The sequence below is a fragment of the Poecilia mexicana genome, unplaced genomic scaffold (assembly GCF_051168715.1).
Source record: "Poecilia mexicana isolate PSO_F unplaced genomic scaffold, ASM5116871v1 scaffold_14, whole genome shotgun sequence".
Classification (NCBI taxonomy): Eukaryota; Metazoa; Chordata; class Actinopteri; order Cyprinodontiformes; family Poeciliidae; genus Poecilia; species Poecilia mexicana.
The window spans coordinates 17,623,490-17,643,831 of NW_028263383.1; the positions used below are offsets into that span (position 1 = coordinate 17,623,490).

At 39.5% G+C, this 20,342-nt stretch overlaps 1 protein-coding gene across 1 annotated transcript in view; it reads left to right on the plus strand.

Moving 5' to 3' along the window:
* Nucleotides 1–20,342, plus strand: part of auts2a (activator of transcription and developmental regulator AUTS2 a) — a 334,197-nt gene that overhangs the window by 43,091 nt on the left and 270,764 nt on the right. Inside the window, exon 2 of the mRNA XM_088012298.1 lies at nucleotides 16,448–16,660. Coding sequence (XP_087868424.1) covers nucleotides 16,448–16,660 — 213 coding nt within the window. The remainder of the gene's footprint in view (nucleotides 1–16,447; nucleotides 16,661–20,342) is intronic.

Below are 20,342 nucleotides of genomic sequence, written 5' to 3' on the forward strand. Positions count from 1 at the left end.
AGAACAAAAGGAAAATAAAACAAGTCGAAACTGTTTGACGGCAACATTCTTGAAGATCTTAAAAAGATCTGGCAAGTAAATATTTGGAAATGAACTTTTCTGCATAACTCAGAAATCAGTTGTTGACTGATTGATTTTTGGCGTCGCAGAGATGTGAGGGATTTTTGTTTAATGCAGCCAAACTCTGATGCTCTGTGATCGGTGTTCAGTCACTGCCGAGTGTTTGCCCGTTTTTATGGCAGCTATCAAATAAACAGAAAGGTGTACTTTTCAGTTGAAATCCCTTAGAAATAAACACTGGATAATGTTGTACTTCTGGAAAAAAAAAAAACCTGCTCCTGGGTTTCTGACACTCGGCACTTCTCGCTGAGGGAGCCACTAACTAGCTTTCATTCTCTTCTGAAGGGACAATGAAAGTCCTTTTTCTGCTCCTGCTTTGCCCGAAGACGGCCTTGCCTGCACAGTACAGCGTCCTCTGTCTGAAAAAAGCAAAAGCTTCCTCGTTGCAAAACATACCGTCTCTCAAGACACTCGGGCCACAAAAGGAGCAGGCTACTTAAACAGGTGCGAAATATGGAAGACTATTTCTCCACAAACAGACGGTTCTCACTGTGCTTATTAATGCATATTAAGGTCTATTAGGTTTTACTGAAGTGGGAGGTTGTAGCATTTTTAGAGATGGTGTCAAGTATTTAAGAAAAACCAACCCTGAAATGAATGTGATGACATTTTAGGTGGGTCTCTGGCAGAACAAGTAAAGGGAGAAGAGAACAGAACCGAGGACTGATCAAGAGAATGATGAGCTGGCTATACATTTATCTCCATATAGCTGTAGTAACATCTACTTTAACCCTTTATGACCCAAGTTTCAGATGTCCTCCTGGGTATTTTTGCATATTTTAATTGTGCGCAGTTCTTTAAATGTCATGCAAGTAAATATATATATATATATATATATATATATATATATATATATAGAATATACATATTTGCCCGTCTATCCGTAACAACTGGAACTTTTCATATCTAGCGAGTTATTTTTGCAGTTTACCGTCTATTAAAAGAGTGGCCCCTCAGATTAATCTCACTCCCTGCTACGGCGGGGAGTGAGATTACCGTAATAACCCGATATTGACTGGAAAGCGCAACGTCTCCCCTTTCGGAAAAGGGGAATTTTTCAGATGGCGAGATGTGCGGCAGATTTGCGTTACTGCAAATTTGGCTGGATCTCTGGCGCTCCTTTCGGTCTGGCAGGGTTAAAGATCATCGATCGGTGTGCTCTCACCAAAAACGCAGCTTTCTATCGGCTCTGGCTGATCATGGCATTGGGAGGGGCAGACTGGAGTTGGGGTACTTTATCCCTAATCGAGGGAATCTCATGAAAAACAGCTGATAAATATGATTTCTTATGGCGTCATGACAGTCTGCTTGGGCAGTGTTGAAAACACAGTTTCCTGTGTTTAAAAAAAAAAAAAAAAACACACACACATTGATTTTTTTTTTTTTTTCTTTACAAAACCACAAAGATTCTTAGTTGGGTTTTATTTTTCTTCATTGAACAACTCTGATAGTGGAGCAGTCTGTCCTCAAGCATCTCCTCAGAGACATAGAGATTAATATGTTGCATTCAAGTGCCATTTTGGAGTAAAAAAAAAAAAAAAAAAAAAGCATCAGCCATTGAACGGTTAGACAAACACTTTGACACTCTCGTCATTCAAGGAGCTTGATAGAGAGCGTGGAAATGAGGCCACTTATTTGTGCTCCGAACTGACTCAGGCTCTAAGGAGTTTACAGTTTATTGTCAGCCTCTTACCTTCAATAATCCTAGTGGTTATGTCCTTAGCTGAAAGGAAGTGGCTGAGTTCTTTGATTTTTATTTGCACAAAATACCTTAATTAAACCAGAGTTCTTAACGAATCACTCTCTTGATGTCATTTTGAATTGCGAACTGCGTCCGGCGCGCAGTTTAAATCGAATAATTTGTGTTTCTTTTGAATAAAAAAAAAAAAGGGAACGTCGCTGAATTCTTCCTGCAGCCTCATTGTGAATCATCCTGATCACCGTGTCAGCAGAGCGTCAGCAGCTACAGTGCAGCCTCTCCCGCTGCATATAAAAAATGTACCATCAAAAAAAGAAAAAGAGAAGTCAGCTATGTTCTTAAAAACGGCTCGCTTTCGCTCATTTGATCTTGGAATGCTTAGGTGCGAGGAAGTCGCGGCAATTACAGCAACTCGCCGGCATAGCATAGCGACAGCTCGTTATTCTGAAAACTTCATTATATTGAATTGAACTCATGTTTTGTTTTTTTTTTCTTTGACACAAACCTTCTCCTCCTCCTCCATTGCGGGAGATGGAGATTTTCTTTTACAGGGATTCTTGTTACCTGTGGAGCGGCATGTATTCCACTGTAAGCTTTAACGTCTGCAGGCTATAAATAAGGCAGGAATCTGCAGCCTTCAGTCTCTTTAGTCTTTGTAAAAGCAGGAAACGGAGTTATGCGTGCACAGCCGGTGCTTCCTTCATTGATTTAGCGTAACGGTAACTGAAATGAGGTAATCTGTTAAGCTCTTATGGGAAAACTAAATAGCTTTTTTTTTTTTTTTTGCTGCAACAGTGACAAGGAAAAAGATTTATGCTTTTGCTTACCTTCATATTAATATCCAGTTTCTTTTTATGTCTTATGCTTAAGTCCGAATATTTTTAAGCATCTTTTCTGTTTGTTTTCTTTATTGTTTTTTTATCAATGTTAAAAAAAAAGAAGAAAACTTGCTACGTAGATGGAAGTCTGAGGGTAGTCCAACAGCGGCCCACGTTGTCGCTTTGGGTTAAAATAATGTTAAAGTTTACAGGAAATCTGACTCTGTAGTGATGCGTTACTGGAGGACATGATTGACAGTACTTGAAAACCAGCTAGAGAGTATTAAAGTCAAACACAATCAAATACAACTGAAGTAAATATATTTTCTTATTGTTTTGCATTTCAGTTAAATCCTAGTTAGGTAATCGGTGAGTAGAGCGAAGAACAGGCTGGTCACATGCATGTAAAGGTAGCAGAAATTAAAATGGACAACATTGAGAGAGCACGTTTGTACGCTTCATTAAACTTTCTTGAGATACAATATTCAAGTCTGAGGTTTTCTTGTGTTTTCCTAAATATTTCCACTTTGTTTGGTCATGCTCGGCTGGTTGTGATTGGTTCTTCACCCAAACAAATTCAGTATTTGCAAGGAATACTCTGGATGAAAAACACCAGTTTGTGATTGTGGTTTCATTTTTTTTTTTTAAAGGATGTTTTTTTGTTTCTATTGGCCTTTATTTGACAGTACGTCAACAGGAAAAGGGGTTTTTTGAGAGAGGGCGGCAAAGGTCAAGACTCAAACCTGTGACGTATTGAACGAGCGTGTAAACACACTCACACACACACACACACACACACACTCCACAGGTTATTATTTGTTCATAAAGATACATGCTCTCATATCAGTCTCGTTGAACGTAAACCTCCTAAAGCGGGACCAGAACTCCGACTTTACAGCTGCGCTTTTAGAGATTCGTGTCGAACGTGAGCAAGTGGTGAGGCTCGTGTCGTTGACGTGTGCGTTGGTGCAGTATCATCCAAAAACTCTATGAAATTATAAGCATTGCGACCTTTTATGGAAGTCCTACGACAAGCTCTTGATCTTTCCAATCTGTTACGTTCTATTGCAAATGGAGGTTACATTTTTTTTTTGTCTGTAGTTTAGTCAGCTTTCCTCTTGTTGTCACAAGTTTGTTTTTCCTCTGAAGAGATCTGAACTTTTTTCCCTTAGTTATTATTACTTTAACAGTTGTGGATATCTTCCACTACTCAGTAAAAATCAATCCAGATACGTCACGCAGGAACACAGAACCAAAGGCATTTGGATGAGCGGATGAGGAACGCGACCCCAAGAATGACCTCGGCACCAGGTCGCCATCGGATCAGATGGAGCCCGTCTTTAATGAGTACCCTAACCGACTTGAAATGATGTGACATGTTCTTTTAAAGTAACTGTATTCAAGTTGTTATAACTTAAATCACTCCGATCATTCAGATGCTCGGCTTCGTCTAACAGCGTATTTGCATTCGCTGCGCTCGGGGCCAACAGCCACTCAAACGCTAACAAAGAACTCAGTGAGTGTTGGTCCAATTTAATGATCTCTCTCTCTCTCTCTCTCTCTTTTTTGCACCCAGTTGCTTAGCAACGTGGATCAGTTTGTCTGAAGCCTTGGCGTCCTGACTGAAACTTTGCGTCGTTGATCTGAGGAGTTCTGGAATAAGAAGCGGTGCCACACAAAAGACGCGTGGAATCAAACTTTCCTCCTTCTTCTTTCTCCTCTCGGCTGTCGCGGGACTCAGGCCCGACCTGACGCGTTTTCAGCACCGCCTCTGAACAAATGAAAGCGGAAAGTTAAGAGGAAGTCTGGTTTTGGGCTTGACGGAGACATCAGGTTGATTGAATCCCACCTTCTCCTGTTAGCTACCGTAGTTAATAGTTAAACTGTTTGCTGTGACCTTTTTTTTTTTTTTTCTGTCTGTAAATTGCAGCTTCAGTTTCTGGCAGCGTGTTGGAGGGAAGCTCTCAGGACAGGAAGTCTAAAGCACCACCTGCTGTTCTCTCTCTCCCCAAGTCAATTTTCTGCTGTAAATCATAGTGGCAGAGGAGGGGGATTAAAAGAGGAATAAGAGGGAATGGGAGCTCTTACTGCAAAGACACAGCTTGAATAAAATCAAGTATTTCTGTTTCACCCGACTCCAAATCTCAGGAGAGAGCCGTTATATTTTTTACCAACAGTGATGGTTTTATTTAGGTTTTACAAAGATTTGATTTGTCGATGCTGATTTTTATCTGATTTCTCTATAGGTCATGTAGCACAAGAAGACACAGGAGCAGCATTCATTTTATTTTATTTTCCTGCCATAAGTGGTCAGTAAGTGTTCATATTACTAGTAGCAGAGGCGATGTTATAGTTAGAAAAAAATAAATAAATCAGGGTTTTAGTATTTTTAAACAAAACAATTGCACAGTTGGCATTTTAAAATGCCTTTCTCGTCTCATAGCAGAAATTAGCATTGGCAGCTTTAGCGGTGCTGAAGCTGAAGTCTGAGTTTGTATTCTGTAGAGAAAATAGAATTGGAAATGTTGACAAAACTGTGTCAACATTTCCAGGGTTAGCATGTTTCATAGCTAAGGTTAAAAGTTAACAAGAATATATAACGGAGCAATTTTTGTACCTGTTAGCCGCTGAAAGTCTTTCTCTCTAACAGCTGGAAATGAGCCGTCTCTTACATTTCTTTAACTTGTCCTGAATTACTTTTAAAACGCCTCACGGTCATGTAATAACTGCTAACTTTTGCATTGTCTCACTGCAGTGACGGCATCCACACCGAATGTCCCAGCAAGAGCTGCTCACATGTGATGAGTTCACTGATTGGAAAAAGATCAGACTTTTGAGTATCTAGCTGACCAGTCATCAACCAGAAAAAATAAAATAAATAAATTAAACAGTTATGATCACTTGATATATCTTTGTTTCAAATATGGATTATATAAGGAGGAACATCTTTTTATAATCAATGTTTGAATGACACGAGATGGATACAATATAATAATTTACACTACATTAAGAACAAACCTAAGTAATTTTAATTAATGCATCAAATCAGAGCCTCAGTGGCAACTTGCTTGTTTTTTTTTTAAACTGCATAGATTCAGACAGGTGAGCAGAAGGCGGAGCTGATTGGTTCACAGAGGTTGTGACATCAGTCCAATCAGCAGCACCAGCTACTGTGAAACAACAAGGTGCCGATATCGCAGCCAATCACAGAGCAGAACTGGCTCAGGTCCATTTAAAACAGTGAGACTCAGTGAGATACAACTGAGCCCAGTTACATTTACTGATGAGCAGAATTACCATAACGGACTAAACATTGACGTTTTAATGGTTGCTTCTGTTTGTTGCCATTAATATTTCTCATTATTCCAATTGTTTGACTTGCTGAATTCAGCTCATAAAGGCTCCGTTGATCCCAAGGAGGAAATAAATGTCGCCGCAACTGGAATTATCCAAGAACATAGAGCGAGCCGTCATCTCAGGACGGCTGAACAAAGGGACAGAACCTCCTCCTCATTTGTCACCACATCTGTCGGCAATTAGGTGCAATTATCTTGACCATGGAAGACGGCTTCAAAGTCCGTCCCAAAATGCAACTGGGCTGGAGACTGATTTCCACACGCTAGTTCTTGTTTGTCCTGAGCGGATTAGAAAACGTGGCACATGGCACATGCATATTTAAGAAACTTTACCTGTGTGTGCCGCTGAAATAATAAACCAGAGCAGCGTTGGAGGCTCTGTCGGTCTTCGTGTTTGCGCAGCCAGTGACAAGCCACTCTGTCTGCTTTGCTTACTCAGTGATTACCATGAAAGAAAAAGGAAAAAAAAAGCCAGAGGATGACAGTCTGTGTCTGCTCCTCATCTTTATTTCATCAGGGTAAATGTTGTGGCTTCTCATCGCCCGTACTGAATACGTTTGTTTTTCATTAAGTCCCGCGCTCGGCAGAAGGAACTGCAGACTCGCCGTTCTGCTGCAAACAGATTTTTTTTTTTTTTTTTGTACCCAAACATAACGCTGTGTCATCAACACAAACGTACAGAAGCACATTTCCTCACTTTGCTTTTGCCAACACAGACTAAATTAGAAAGCAAAAGCATCATTTTTCAGAATGATTCACTTCGACAGGCCTGGTCGTTGCTTTGTCACTCCGCGCGCAACCTCGCGTTTCGCCGCCCGATTGTTCCGGCCACGTTGTTGCCGTCTTTGAAGCAGAAAGCGTTTGCCGGTGTCGCTTTGCTTTATTTCGACAAGTCGGTTGTGTTTTCCTCGCTTGCTGCCATTACTCCAGTCAGCCTTAATCATGTGTGCACTCAGAAAGCGGAGCGCTGCCAAACACAGCAGATGTTTGTAGACAGGATAACCCGTTGTGTTCAAGTGCTGTCGGTACAACGGAAACTACAGTGCAAGAAAACAGTACAGATTTTTTTATATATACAGCAACAGATGAAAGTGTTCAATTAAACATTGATGAAGCAGAAAGGATGTAAATGCTGTTTGGATTGGATTTCTTAAACAAATCCCTATCCAAGTGTAAACACTCTGATGAATGCAGTATTTTCATGTGTGAAGAAGTCCTTAGGGAAACGGCTTTATTGGTTTATTTAAGAAACATACTGTAAAGTGAAATCTCCCATGGATGAATGGATGTCATAGTAAGATATAACAAGGAATATATTGATGTAGAATGAATTAGTCCTGCTGTAGCAAACCATATATTAAAACACTTAAAGAATTGAACAGGTGTTGTGTTCTTCATGTACAGTAGAAATATTTTCTGTTTGATAAAGATTGTCTGTGCAGGGTGAGATGGTTAAAAGTAGAGCTGCCTTCTCCGAGTTCTCCCAGTGCTGACTAGCAACAACCAATCAGAGCAAGGAGGACGGTCTTAGCGCTGTCAATCATGGCCATGTGCACGCTGCTCACCTTTTTCCTCGCCTCTGCCCCTTGCTTGCTTACAGGTGGGGGAGATCAATCTTTTCACAAATGATCCGTCACATCACGACGATTCTGAGACTCAGCTCAGTTAGGAGATGCACTATCATGCAGAAATTTGACTTTGTTGTCACTAAACCTATTTTGGATTGGTGAAGTAAATGACATATATATTAAATTATTTTCTAATCAGTTCCTTGAACTAAGTCTGGAAAACTGTCACCAGATCATTTAATTAATTTGCTTTATTTTTTTCCCTTTACCTCATTTAATTCCTGTTTTATCTACAAGTGCAAAGAGAGATGCTACGTGACACCGGATATATATATATATATATATATATATATATATATATATATATATATATATATATATATATATATATATATATATATTTGAACAGATATAATTTTGATGCTTAAAATAAGTTCATGAGCTCTCACTCAGGGCATCTATCCTGAAAAAGACGAGCTTGTGTACGCCATCAGCCCTTCCTCGGCTACAGGAAACAAGATTGAAGTGTTGAACTAAGATAATGCGAACACACTGAGAGCGTAATCCAACAATTAAGCACTTAACCTCAAGTTGCCTACCAGTCTGTGTGTGAGTGCATGAATAAACGCTGCTCTAGGATAAGACCCTGGTAGGGATGTGTATGCTTAAAGGACTATAGATTCATTTTCCATTGAAATGACCAACCTTGTGGCATCCAGACATACAAGTTTACAATGTACTTTCATAAAAAAAGGAAAAACACAACAAAGCTAGACCTGGACATATAACTGTAGCTGTGTTTCCGTTGACCACATAATTACGCAATTTGACATTTTGAAAATAAATTTGCTTAATGCAGACACACCAGTTTATATATATATAAATATATAAAGTTTTTAATTAAAAAAGTTTTGGCGGTAGGATGAGGTGATTTTTATGTATTTATTTTTGGTCGTGTCGAAGTTGGTTTATTTCGCAAAACTGCAGTGGAAACACTATTTCGCATCAGCCGAGTCACGTGATCAACAACTGGATGTTGCCACTGGCGCAAACCACGAAGAAGACGACAACAGGAAGTAGTTGGAGGATGATCTTAACGACTTTTCGCGTGGACAAACTTATTCACGTGTGATTTTAATTGGGTTTCTTACTTAATGGAAACGGTTGCGAAATTGACAAAATACTACTAGCAGTAGTAATCTTCAGTGTATCAGATTCTGAGAATCTGTGTGTGCAGTGGAGGAGACAATGGACCCATGAAGTCGGTATGAACTCATTAGTCCTCACTCTGCCTGTTATACACAGTCTCTACCCACATAGTTCACTACGAGTTTTAACATGAAACATCCTTTAAAATAATGGGATATTGGGGGGGAAAAAAAAGGTGAAAACAGCAACGAACTGAGTCTAATTTGAGTTCAAATTATAGGCGGCAGGACCACCCAAATGTTTGGTCGGAGTGACGTGGAGCCACTAATTCTGTTGAGCTTAAAGAATCTCGACGTTTATACTGTTCTAAGCCCTTTTTCCGCCCACTGACTCTTATGTTTTCTAAACCTTTAATCTGCCAACCACACGAAATCGTAAAAATAAAAGATTTTCATCCTCTACATTGGTATCTAAAAGTCAGTTCTGCACAATTGCAATCAAGGCTCGGGCTTAAGGGGCTAGTCGGTGCTTCCTGCTCGGCGAGGCGTGAACCCTTACACACACAGAGGCAGCAGTTCAACGCTCCGAACTGAACTTCTAACTGATTGCATCATGGGAAACAACAGTGGTGAATTTTCTGATAATGTGTTTGACTCACCACTTAGAGTGGGCTTAATGCTCTTAACCACGGGCTGGAAATGTGATAATCAGGCAGGGACTCTGAGGCATTAGAGACAATTCACTGCTCAACAAGATGGTTGGAGTTAACATACTCCGCTCTCCACTAGGGCCTGACACATTTATCCACCTTTATCAGTGTATTTATCTTTGATTGGACAAGTGCATGTGATTTTTTTTTATTTTTTTTTTTTAGTTCAACCACAATAAGGTTAGCTTTGCATCTCCTTCTGTAGCTTCATCAATCTACGTCCTTAGACCAATAATATGTTGCTTTGGTGTTAAAACTTAGATTAACAGGCTAGCATACAGCACAGAAGAGCTGTTACGTGTCATTTTAAATCTTAGGATTGCAACCCCAAGCGTTTCTGACCGTCTGTATAAAATGTTGAATGTTAATTTAAAATGAATTTTTACATCCTGTCAGTTTACATCACAAGTCTTATTCGCTTTGCTCCCAACCGACTCTACATCGTCTGATTCGCTAAACACGCGAAGTGGAAAAGCCCGAAGCTGAACGTGCTACACTTACAACTACAGTGGATTATGAAAAAAAAAAATTAACAAAAACGATTGACTGAATTTAAAAACGGTTAATCATGGTGACACTGATTGTATTCAAAGTGCGCAGCGAGGTCTGACCTGGGGAATTTTGAGCCTACCAAACAAAACTGCAGTGGGGAGCCTTGTGATTGATGACACCAATACATGATGAAGACATCATAAAATAAAACTGTAACCAATCACCTATGACGATTTTTGTGTCTTAAACACGTTTCCTATTGTGTCAGAATCTAACATATAGCACAGACTCAACACAGAGCGCTTTGAAACTTTTCTTATTTTCTTTTTCATTTGTATTTTCAACATTTTCAATTATAGACATTGATGGGTGTTTTTTTTTTTTTTCCTGAGAGGCAATAATTCACTCGATACCTGGACACACGGACGCCGTGGGCATGTCTGCTGACCGTAAATGTAATTACATTCATCCTATTTAGCTTTATAGAAAAGATAATTAAAAATCCGTCCGTTCTGGCTTTGTTAATTTGCCGAGGTTTCCTGTAGATAAACATTCAGACTAAACGCCGCCAAATATCGTCTCTGTGCACGGCCGCTGCTGTCAGTGTTGGCGCCGAGCGAGTCCTTCCGAGTCCCGTCATAAGTTTTCTCTTATTTTCTGTTCCGACAATGCATGTCATGTTGCATTATTTGCCTTGGATGAGAGTGGGCGGAAAGGCAAACGAGATTAGTTGATGCATGCTCTTGTTTTTCTATGAGGCTTTCAGAAATGATTTCATGAGTCAGTGTTTGTGGCACGCCTTTCAAACCCGCTTCTGTTCCATGTTTTCTTTTTTTTTCTTTCTTGACAACAGTAATGCTGGTGAAATGATGCTCTGCAGAGACACAAAGCATACTTCAGGGTGGTCTGTCAGTGAGCAACTGCTTGTTTTAGAGTAGTGGAGGATTTATTCTTAGCTGTGTATAATGGAAAATTGGCTGTGATTTCATTCTTTATATGCACCGTCTGCCAACTCTGAAGTTCACTTTGGGCTACGTGGTATAATTGCTGGGCTAAAGGTAGGATTTGATGGGACTCTGGCTCATCTTTCTTTTTTCTTTCTTTTCTTTTTTGCTTGTCCAATAAATACAGAGAATCTGTGTAAGGAACGGTATCCAGGTGTAAGACGGCAGCAAAACTCCCTTGCAAAAGGTCAAGTTTTAGAAATCTTTTAAGAAATAACTGGATATTTAAACCAAAAAATAAAAAAACCATTAGTAATAGTATTGCAATTATCATGTTAACTCTTTCCATATGATGTTAAAAAAAAGGTAGTCAAAGTCAGTTGTCATTACAGCTGCAATGGAATCATTGTTGATCCAAGATAGAGATTGTATAAGATGACTGCATCTAAAAACAAGTTAAAAGTTGATTAAAACATGCTGAAGAAATGTTTTCTTTTTAAAACATTAGCTCTATAGAGTGTGTGCGTTACTGTGATGTAGTGTCACATTTAATTTTTTTCCAAGCGTCATGAATGGAGATGAGAGTTCAGTGTTAAATGTGAGTGCATGAGGTGGTTAAATAGATATGGACAGAATTATGTGGTTCTCAGTAGGAGCCGCTCCAAACATTTGATATGCTGAGGCGAGTGACTCTTTATTGGCGCAGACAGAGCGCCTGCATTGTGTAGAATGAGATGAAATAAATTTTGGGAGTAAGTTGAAATAAATTACGTTTGTTTACAGGATCAAAGCTTTAGGAAGGTGGAGCGTTATTTGCATAAAGCTGCATTAGGTTTAGTTTAATGTGAGAAGGGTTTTTAATATCCACACACCCCTTTAAACTACAGACCAGACCATTGTGTTGCGACACATTAAGCAAATTGCGTATCAGACAAAAAATATAGATTATAATCTTCCAACTGGATACCTACTGAAACATTCAGGTCTCATTCATTTTGATGAGTCAAACAGAACAAAATTGGGGCTGTAGGTGGTAGAAATGCACCGATCAAATATTATTATCCGTATCGGTCCTAATATTGAAAAAAAGTTCTAGATTGGGTATTCGTGAAAGTTTGCTGCAGTTTATTTTTTACATGTTTGACCAAGATAGTGAACCTATTGTTTTCAGTTTTAGTTTCTTTATTATCTATTTCTCATTGGTTGTTGTCGCTCTGCCTGAACAAATTAAAGTTGTCGTTTTTGTGCGTTTGACCAAGCCTGTGACATTTCTGGTGTATTTAAATGTGCTGTATTGGTGCCGAGTTGTCAAATAAATGAGTAATTCAGTACATTTTTGTCTATTAAAATAAAAAAAACCCCTACATTTTGAGTAAGTGCAGCACTTGTTTTTCTGTATCGGCTGATACTAAACCACAGATATCTGTATGGGTTAGGAAGTCTCCCTGGTAGGCCACCCACACTGCCAGTCGGGTCACAGTTATGGACATTCCCTCAACTTACCTGCAGTAAGTTGCTACTAGCATATCTCTCAGCATGCACAGTGCTGCTGGTCCATAAATGATAACATTCTGCCCAGTGTTTGATCAGGTTATTGATATATTCTTGCCGCCACCGGCCGCCTGAATCAGATTCAAGTCATGCTGTGACTGTGAGGCCTGCATGCAGCCGTCTAAATTAAGTTGGATTGCTTTCTGCTTCTTCTCCAGCACAAGCGCTCCGCTCGGTAACATTGCTGCTTCCACAAGTCGGTTCCTGGTCTTCTGACAGTCCATCAAACCTGCGCTGTACAAATGTGTTTATCAAAACCGTTTCATCTGCTGCCGGATAAAAGGGGCTTTGAGTGACTGGATGTAAACGTGGCAGTTTCTACATTCACATGCGTTCTGCGATCTCATCCATTTGTCTTTGATTTCCTATGAGGAAAAAGGAAGGTGGGACTAAAAATGTAGCATTTACTTCCCGCATCCAAGTTTAGTTCATTAGTTTAAAAAAAAAAAAATAGAACAATGATTAAACTAAATTGTCAGACCACAACTATTCATGAAATTTAATGTGCCAAAACACTGGGGGGGGGGCAAAATCCTTAGTTAGCAACTACTGCCCTGTTTTCTAAAATAGAGAAGTAGTTTCTCTGTTTGCTCTTTTGTTTAGGTGTCTACGAGTTCATCTGCGGTAGTTTTTGCACAAAGACGGCTAATTTACAAGATAAGGTCTGGGTGCCGTCTCTAGGCTCAACAATTGTGCCGTTTTATTTATATTTCGTAAAGGTTGACATTTTTAAAATGCGTTTGGATGAAATCTACACTACCAGATTGTGTTTTGATCAATGCTAGTAGCTGCAATAATTGCTGATGTCAGTTGGCACAGATGAGTTAAAATATAAACTCTGTCAATCTTTAAAGCTAGCGCTAACCACTCTGCTTCATGGTGACTTCTATATAACAGAGTGGCATGATGTCACCTCTGCTTCTAATATAGATAATGACTTCTTGTGGCAGGAGGGTCTGGGATGCTTTCAATGTTGTCATCCTCAGCTCTGATTGGTCCACCTCTCATCCTGTCACTCTGATTTTGTTAAGAATATTTTTCCACAGAAATGTTCATTTTTACTGCAGTTTTACTTTCATACCCTCTAAATGAATTTCCGCTCAAAGCTAACTTATCATTGACTCCTGTGTCGGTGGCTATAGTAAATAGGCTAGTCCTTTACTCTTGTAGTCAGTGTTATGAGCCTGTTCATACAAGTTTTAGACCTTAAATAACTTCAGCGTCCTCAGATCACTGATTTTTATTTTTTATGTGTTCACTAGCAGCTCAAATGCAATTAAGCTGTATTTCTTACAGTGTTGCCTGGCCATCTGTGCTAATTAAAAATGGTGTGGAAGTGGCTAAGTGCGCCTGCTGCAAGGGTTGATGTTGGCTCACCACTGTGATGCCTGTCAGCCATCGACTTAAGATGTTGGCATCATCTGCTGCTTTAGACCACCGACTACTATTGTACACATTACTCAAGTGAACAAAACTCCATGAAGAAGTCCAGATGGTTACTTTGACAACAAAATCTGATGTCCGTTGTGAAATTAACCTAAAACAAAAGCTTCTTTTGTGATTCCTTTTTGTTGTACTGGTAGGTCTGACAAAAATTAACCAGATTTCACTCCAGATCATCTGATGTAATGAAAAATCTCCCAGTGGGGATTATCATCCGCGCTCCTTTCAGTGTAGTTTGTGCAACAAAATGTGATTTATAAAACTGAACGTGTATGATTTATGGCTGATTTTTCTTTTAATTATTGGTGTTAAAATGATTTTTTTTCTACATTTTCTGCTATGAGTGCTCATAAATTATGTTTTGGAGATAAAGTCACAGTGAATGTTGGAAAGCATTCACAGTAAAACGGAATTATAGTGATATATTAAAACAAAATTACACATTGCACATTTTAACTTGTATTTAGCATCTTTTTTTGAGAATTAGAATAATGAGGGTTTTGTGTTCCTTAGATGATGCTGAAAATGTGCAACGGTTTCACATGTAAAGGCAATCAGAAAGGCTAAGTTCTCTGTTTTATGCTGCCTCTGCACAGAACGACTCTTAAGGTACAAAAGAAACTTCTTTTATCTTTTGCGTCATTCGGCTGAAAACTGTGTGCTTCATATTCGTTCATTTTCTCATTTTCAGTAAATAAAAGACATCGATCCATGTATTCCAGATAGTATGCATTATATGTTTCTTTTTCTCGTGTAGGTCAAGTAGACTTTGTGACTCCTAAACAAGCCTTGTTTGGTAGGAACGACGGCAAAAATGGTTCTTTAGATTCGAAAGGTTGCTGAGCTCTGCCCTGGAGTATGCTGACCTTTACCTCAACTCGGAGGTCTCCACAAAGCCGCCTGCATTTCAATTTCAGCACGTTCCATTACAGAGGCCAAACATTCAAAAGAATAAAATAGAACAACTTTCCCATTATGCATCCAGCCTTCGCTGCAGTTGGCTATAAAGTCAGAAATGCGGCTTCCTTTTAACCCTCCTGCAGTTTTTAAAGACACTCGAGGGTTAAAAGTCACGTAGATCACGCAGGTTATTTTACTTTGTGTTTTCTGGCGGGGTCGCACTGACCCTGCGTGCGCTTGTTTAGTGCATGTGTTTTGGAAACTGACTGTCTGACGGGACAACTTCCGGATGTTTAATATTACTAACTTAGTCTTTTGTCAGGTTCTCAATTATGTTCTGTAATGCCCCATTGGAGAACATACATTTTGAATATCATTGAGAACCTGATAATATTTAATTATTTATCTGTACAAAACCTCTGTATACATTTCTGGCACCAGCATTCTGCATACAAAACAGAGCAATAAAACAAGCTGTGATGACTTAAAAATGAAGACGCTGCGCCTCATTTAATCGTTTTAAAGTCTTAAAATGAAATTCAGCTTATTATTTTTGATTTATAACATTTAGTCAACACCGCTCAGTCTGTGTGATTCTCAAAGGAGAAAAAGTACAAATGGTTCACTGGAATATGCATTTTTAAATTAAACACAGTAATATTTAAAACTCTTCTTGACTCTAAACATTGCTTGCTGGCTTTATCCACTTATTCCTCTTGTAATTGGTAAACAATTGCTTAACAATATTTAGCTTATCTTTAGCTTATCAGACTAGACAAAAAGTGAATAATATATTACATTCACAGTGAACCTTCTGTCACCTCTGCCATTTTTCATTTCACAAATTTCTCCATCTCTTCTCCTCCTTCAGCTCTGAACACCAGTGTCCCTGGCATCATAGGTTACTTCTTCTATCACTTAGAAGATCAGTGTGAGCACTGCTGCCACCTAGTGGCTTGAGGCCTGTTTGAAGTTCAACCACTAAAAATGACTACTACAAATACAAAAAAAAAAAAAAATCATCCCACTGACTCTTAAGCTCCACTATTTGAGATGCACTGAGTCAGCATTACGTGGTACGTAGGTATAAGGCGTTCATCATTTTGGATTTTTGAGCACCAGTCGAGCTGAAACCCGGCCAATTCTGGTCAGCATCCGATGTCTGTTTTGTCTGCATGCACAGTTGTGGACAGGAAGTGATTTCCACTGCGGCTAAACAAGCTCAGGAATCCCTTGTGCATCGTTAGAATCAGGTTTCATGCTCAGTCGCTCTGGTTTAAATGCAGCTGGAGTCTCTTTTTTCCTCTCTGTCTTTGTACAACCAATGGGAGGAGAATAAAATGTAGGGAAAATTGATGAAGGACATTCTTGTTGCTCCCGTTCTCTGCAGGAGAACGTCCTCCACTCTGGATCTTAAATCCTTTCTGCACCATAAATATATTTTAGAACAACTTTTACAACGCTCATTGGAGATGTTGGGTTTATGTCAAAATGGATTTTTATGAGTTTTCCTCTGTCTGCCAACAAGTTTCTCTGATATAGAAAAACAAACCACCGACGGCTGCAGAGTCCTCTAAGGCCACCGTTATGACTGATTCGTGCTGTCACACGCATTGCTTTTGTGGAGAATCAAATGTCTTTTTTTTTTTTATTCTTTTTTTTTTTAACTTAGCTTCCTGCTGTTGTCTTTCTTTGCAGAAGAACATGACATTGGCGCCCCAGGAGAGCAGAAACAGCCAAGCCGGCCCCCTGCACAAGAAGAAACCTCCCAAACTGCCCAACGGCTTAAGCCTGGAGTCATGCAGGAACAACCACCACCAGCACCAGTCGTCAGACCAGGAGAACAACCCCCGCCTGGCGCACACACAGGGGAAGAGGAAGAAGAAACGCCTGAAGAAGAAGCGCGCGACGGTGAGCTAAGTGCATTGATGCGTGAACGTATCTCTGCGTGGATTGTAGTGTAGAAATGAGAGCCGTCAATTACTTTTATGGGCAGCTATAAATAAGAGGACGGCTCACCTTGTCAGGTAATGTGTAAAGTCAGATTAGCGGTTTAGAGTTTCAGGAAAAACTTTCCACAAGTCGGCTCTTGTTGTGGCAGAACTTTGTTTTCGGCATCATCCGTCCCACAACTACAAGTTCATGTTGTATGTTTCCCGTCACTTTATTTGACTTGGTGTTTCCTAAGTAATAGTGAGCAGTTTTGGCTAATAATCAGGGCTGTTAGCATTCAGATGTGTTGGCGGTGAATGTGGTTAATCGTGCGGTAAAGCATGTGATTAATCTGAAAGTTTTAAAGCCTGAGAGTTACATAATGCAGATTAATTGAACTGCCTACTCTGACCGAAAGGCAGCAGGTTATGGACTCGACACACAGGGAAACGACAAAAGTTGGGCATGTTGCAACCTTGAAATTTCGCGTGCATGAATTTCGCTGGTCGCTCATTTTGCATTTTAATTGGTTGCAGTGAGACAGAAGGAGGGACGTGCATATTTATATTTCAGACTTACAAAGTTAGGCGTAGGGATTAATCACATTGCCAGTGTGTTATTAATGGGATTAAATATTTTAATCAGCTGACAGCAGTGCTAATATTTCAACATTCCTCCGTATGGATACGACAATATTAATATTACAGTCACAGCAGGGAGCTGACATATATAACCCTACTCTTAGTTTTTTTTTTTTTCTCACACTAGCGCAGCCACATTGCTGACATTGCGTCTCTGCTGTCATGCTTTGCTATTTTTCAGACAAAATCTTGTGATTTATTCATAAAAGCTCTTCAGATTTCGTAGGGGGGGGGGGGGGCGGCGAAAGTATTTCTTCAGCAGAAGTGATGGTTGCTGCTTTGACTCCATAATCATAAGCTGTTTTAAGAACCTGCTGTGCTGATTGCTATGCAGCCATGTTGCACATACACTTTAAGTTATTTCACCCTCAGGAGCATTTCGTGTGCCGACAGCGAGCTGTGCTTTCTTCACATATACAGCAAAAAAATAAAAAATAAATCGAATTCCATTAATGCGTAAAATATTGGCAGCCCCCTTTTTCACTTTTTGTGACATCATAACCACAAACAAATGTTTCATTTGGGTGTGAAGTGATAAATCAACAGACGACATCAGATAATCATTGTAGTGATAAATGTTTTTGAAAGGCATTTTTGTTTACAGAGACATTTTATTCCATTGTATTTATGGTTTCAGTTGTGTGTGGTTTTTATTTCACATTTATTATTTGTTTTTGGTTGTTTGGGGATTTTTATTGACACAGTTACTCAAACGATCGATCAGTCAAGTTTATTAGTTTAGCACGTTTCCGCACCAAGGCAGTTCAAAGTGCTTTACATCTTAAAAATACAACAATAAGAAGTCATTAAAATAGACACCATACAGTCAACAATTGAGAAACCGGTAATAACCCTTAAATTTTGATGCATGGAATCAGCACTTGTGGTTTTTCCACAGTCTGTATTCAAGCGGATGTCATTGAACACTTTGACAAGTCTCAGCTCTATGGTGAGTACAGAAACCATGCAAAGTTCATGCCTCTGTAAGCACCAACTTTGCATGGTTGTGGTTCTGACAGCAATGTGTCTGAACCACTGTAGTCCTGGGTAGCAATGGAAACAGAACAATATCCTATTCATTCGCTTATAGCGGCAAAAATAATACAATGAATTATTTCTGTCATCACTTTGTTTTGCATTCCTTTATTTCCAAAACACTTCCATAACATGAAGCCATCATAGCTCATTAAAGTAGAATCAATATAGACAAAGTGATCTCAGTGTGAAGTATGCCTTCTCGGTGATGAGAGCATACAAACGAGTCTGTTGAAGGAGATTTTTTGTGAGCAGCAATGTAACAAGGTCACAAATGAATATTTATGTTACCCTGATGCAGCAGTAAATTTCTGCCAGCAATGACTTTTACAGACCTTCCTATGGTTCCATACAGTAAGTGCACACAGTGCCACATGCACAGAGAGAGCCTCTGAGGTTGAGCTCTGTTATCTTCCTGGACGAGGGTCACTCTATTTTAGCTGTGAATTCAAGAGCTGCGTGAGCTCCAGCAGAGAGAACATGTTACCTGTACAGGTACATTCACCTACACATGTGCTACTCAAATGTTAGAGCAAAGACCTGATAACAACATGACTGCATTGTATTTCATGCTGGACTGTACAGGAGGAGTCTCTTCCTTGGGTATGCTGAAAGCTTCAAGTGGCTCCAACTGAAGGCAGCCTGACCTACATTTTGCCTATTTGGGCTTGTGTGATCTCTTACAGGACTAATAGACACATATAGGGAAATTAAATCCAGTCTACAGGTGTTATGTTTATTAAAACCTAAAACAAGACCATAAAATCTACCATGTGAATTACAATATATGTGCAATATACAAAATTTATGCATCAGATTAGCCCTAATTTGTTCGCTGATCAAACAAATTAGGGATTTTGTCTGGTAGAAAAATTTTGTCTGGTAGAAAAATCTACCAGACAAAATCCAAGAGAAGGGGAGAAAGCCTTTGTTTATCCAGTCCATGTGTGTTTTGTGGATTTCTACAGTCTACAAAACACAGAGTCTTATGATTGTGTCGCTTTAGGCATTTCGTAGGGAGGAGTCAGGAATGCTTTTAAGTCGCTGGCCTATCCGCATAATCGAAGCAAGAGGCCATTCTGTTGGATGGTACAATAGGATGGACTCTGAGTATGAGGACTCAACAAGTATTTTCTAAGTTCAGATTCTTGACAGGTGGAACTTTCTTCTTTTAAACTCTTAGTGGCCATCACAAATGAAGAAGTCTGTAAAAAAAACAACGTACGTTTTAAACTCAGTGAATTCCTTGTGTGTTTCTTCCAGTTGTATCAAATATGGTTTTGATGACCTAATGAGGCAGACTGCTGCTGCAAGTACTCAGACTTTTAGAACAATGTTTTTTTGTTCCTGTCAACATTCAGATTGACCCACGAACCTTCATTCGCACTGCAGAATTTCTCTGTCACACTTAATGACATTTGCATAATTGTAAAGCTCATCGTCTTTGCCTCCTGCCACCTCCTGTTTTTTTGTTCTCGGAGCTAGCCAGCAGAGCTATAATCTCCTCATTGGCTCCGCCGAAAATAAATCTTAAACTATTGTCCCTATTCAAGGTTACATTATAAATATCAGACGTCTCTATCAAGGTTTAATTCTCCATTTTTGGAAAACCTACAGTCGGAAGGCACAGCGGCTGTTATCAGCATTGTCACAATGACAGAACAAAAAAGGAAAGAAGAACATTTCCTGTTGAATAAAGAAATAATTATATTTCCCTCATTTCGATTCCTCTCCCAGCGCGGCTCGAATATTTCTGCTTTCTTTTTCGTTTTCTCTTTGACATTGACCCAGTGTGCTGATCTATGGGATGTCGTAAGCTGCAAATGTTGCCTCCCCTCCGAGTTTACACCCAACTCTGAAAATTGAGCCCAGATAGGGGTTAAACCTGAATATACATAAGGTGGTTAGTGATACAGAATAAATCAAAAGCATCCCCAGCCTCTCTGCTATTGATGTCATTTTATTAGTTTCTCGTCTCCAGTGTC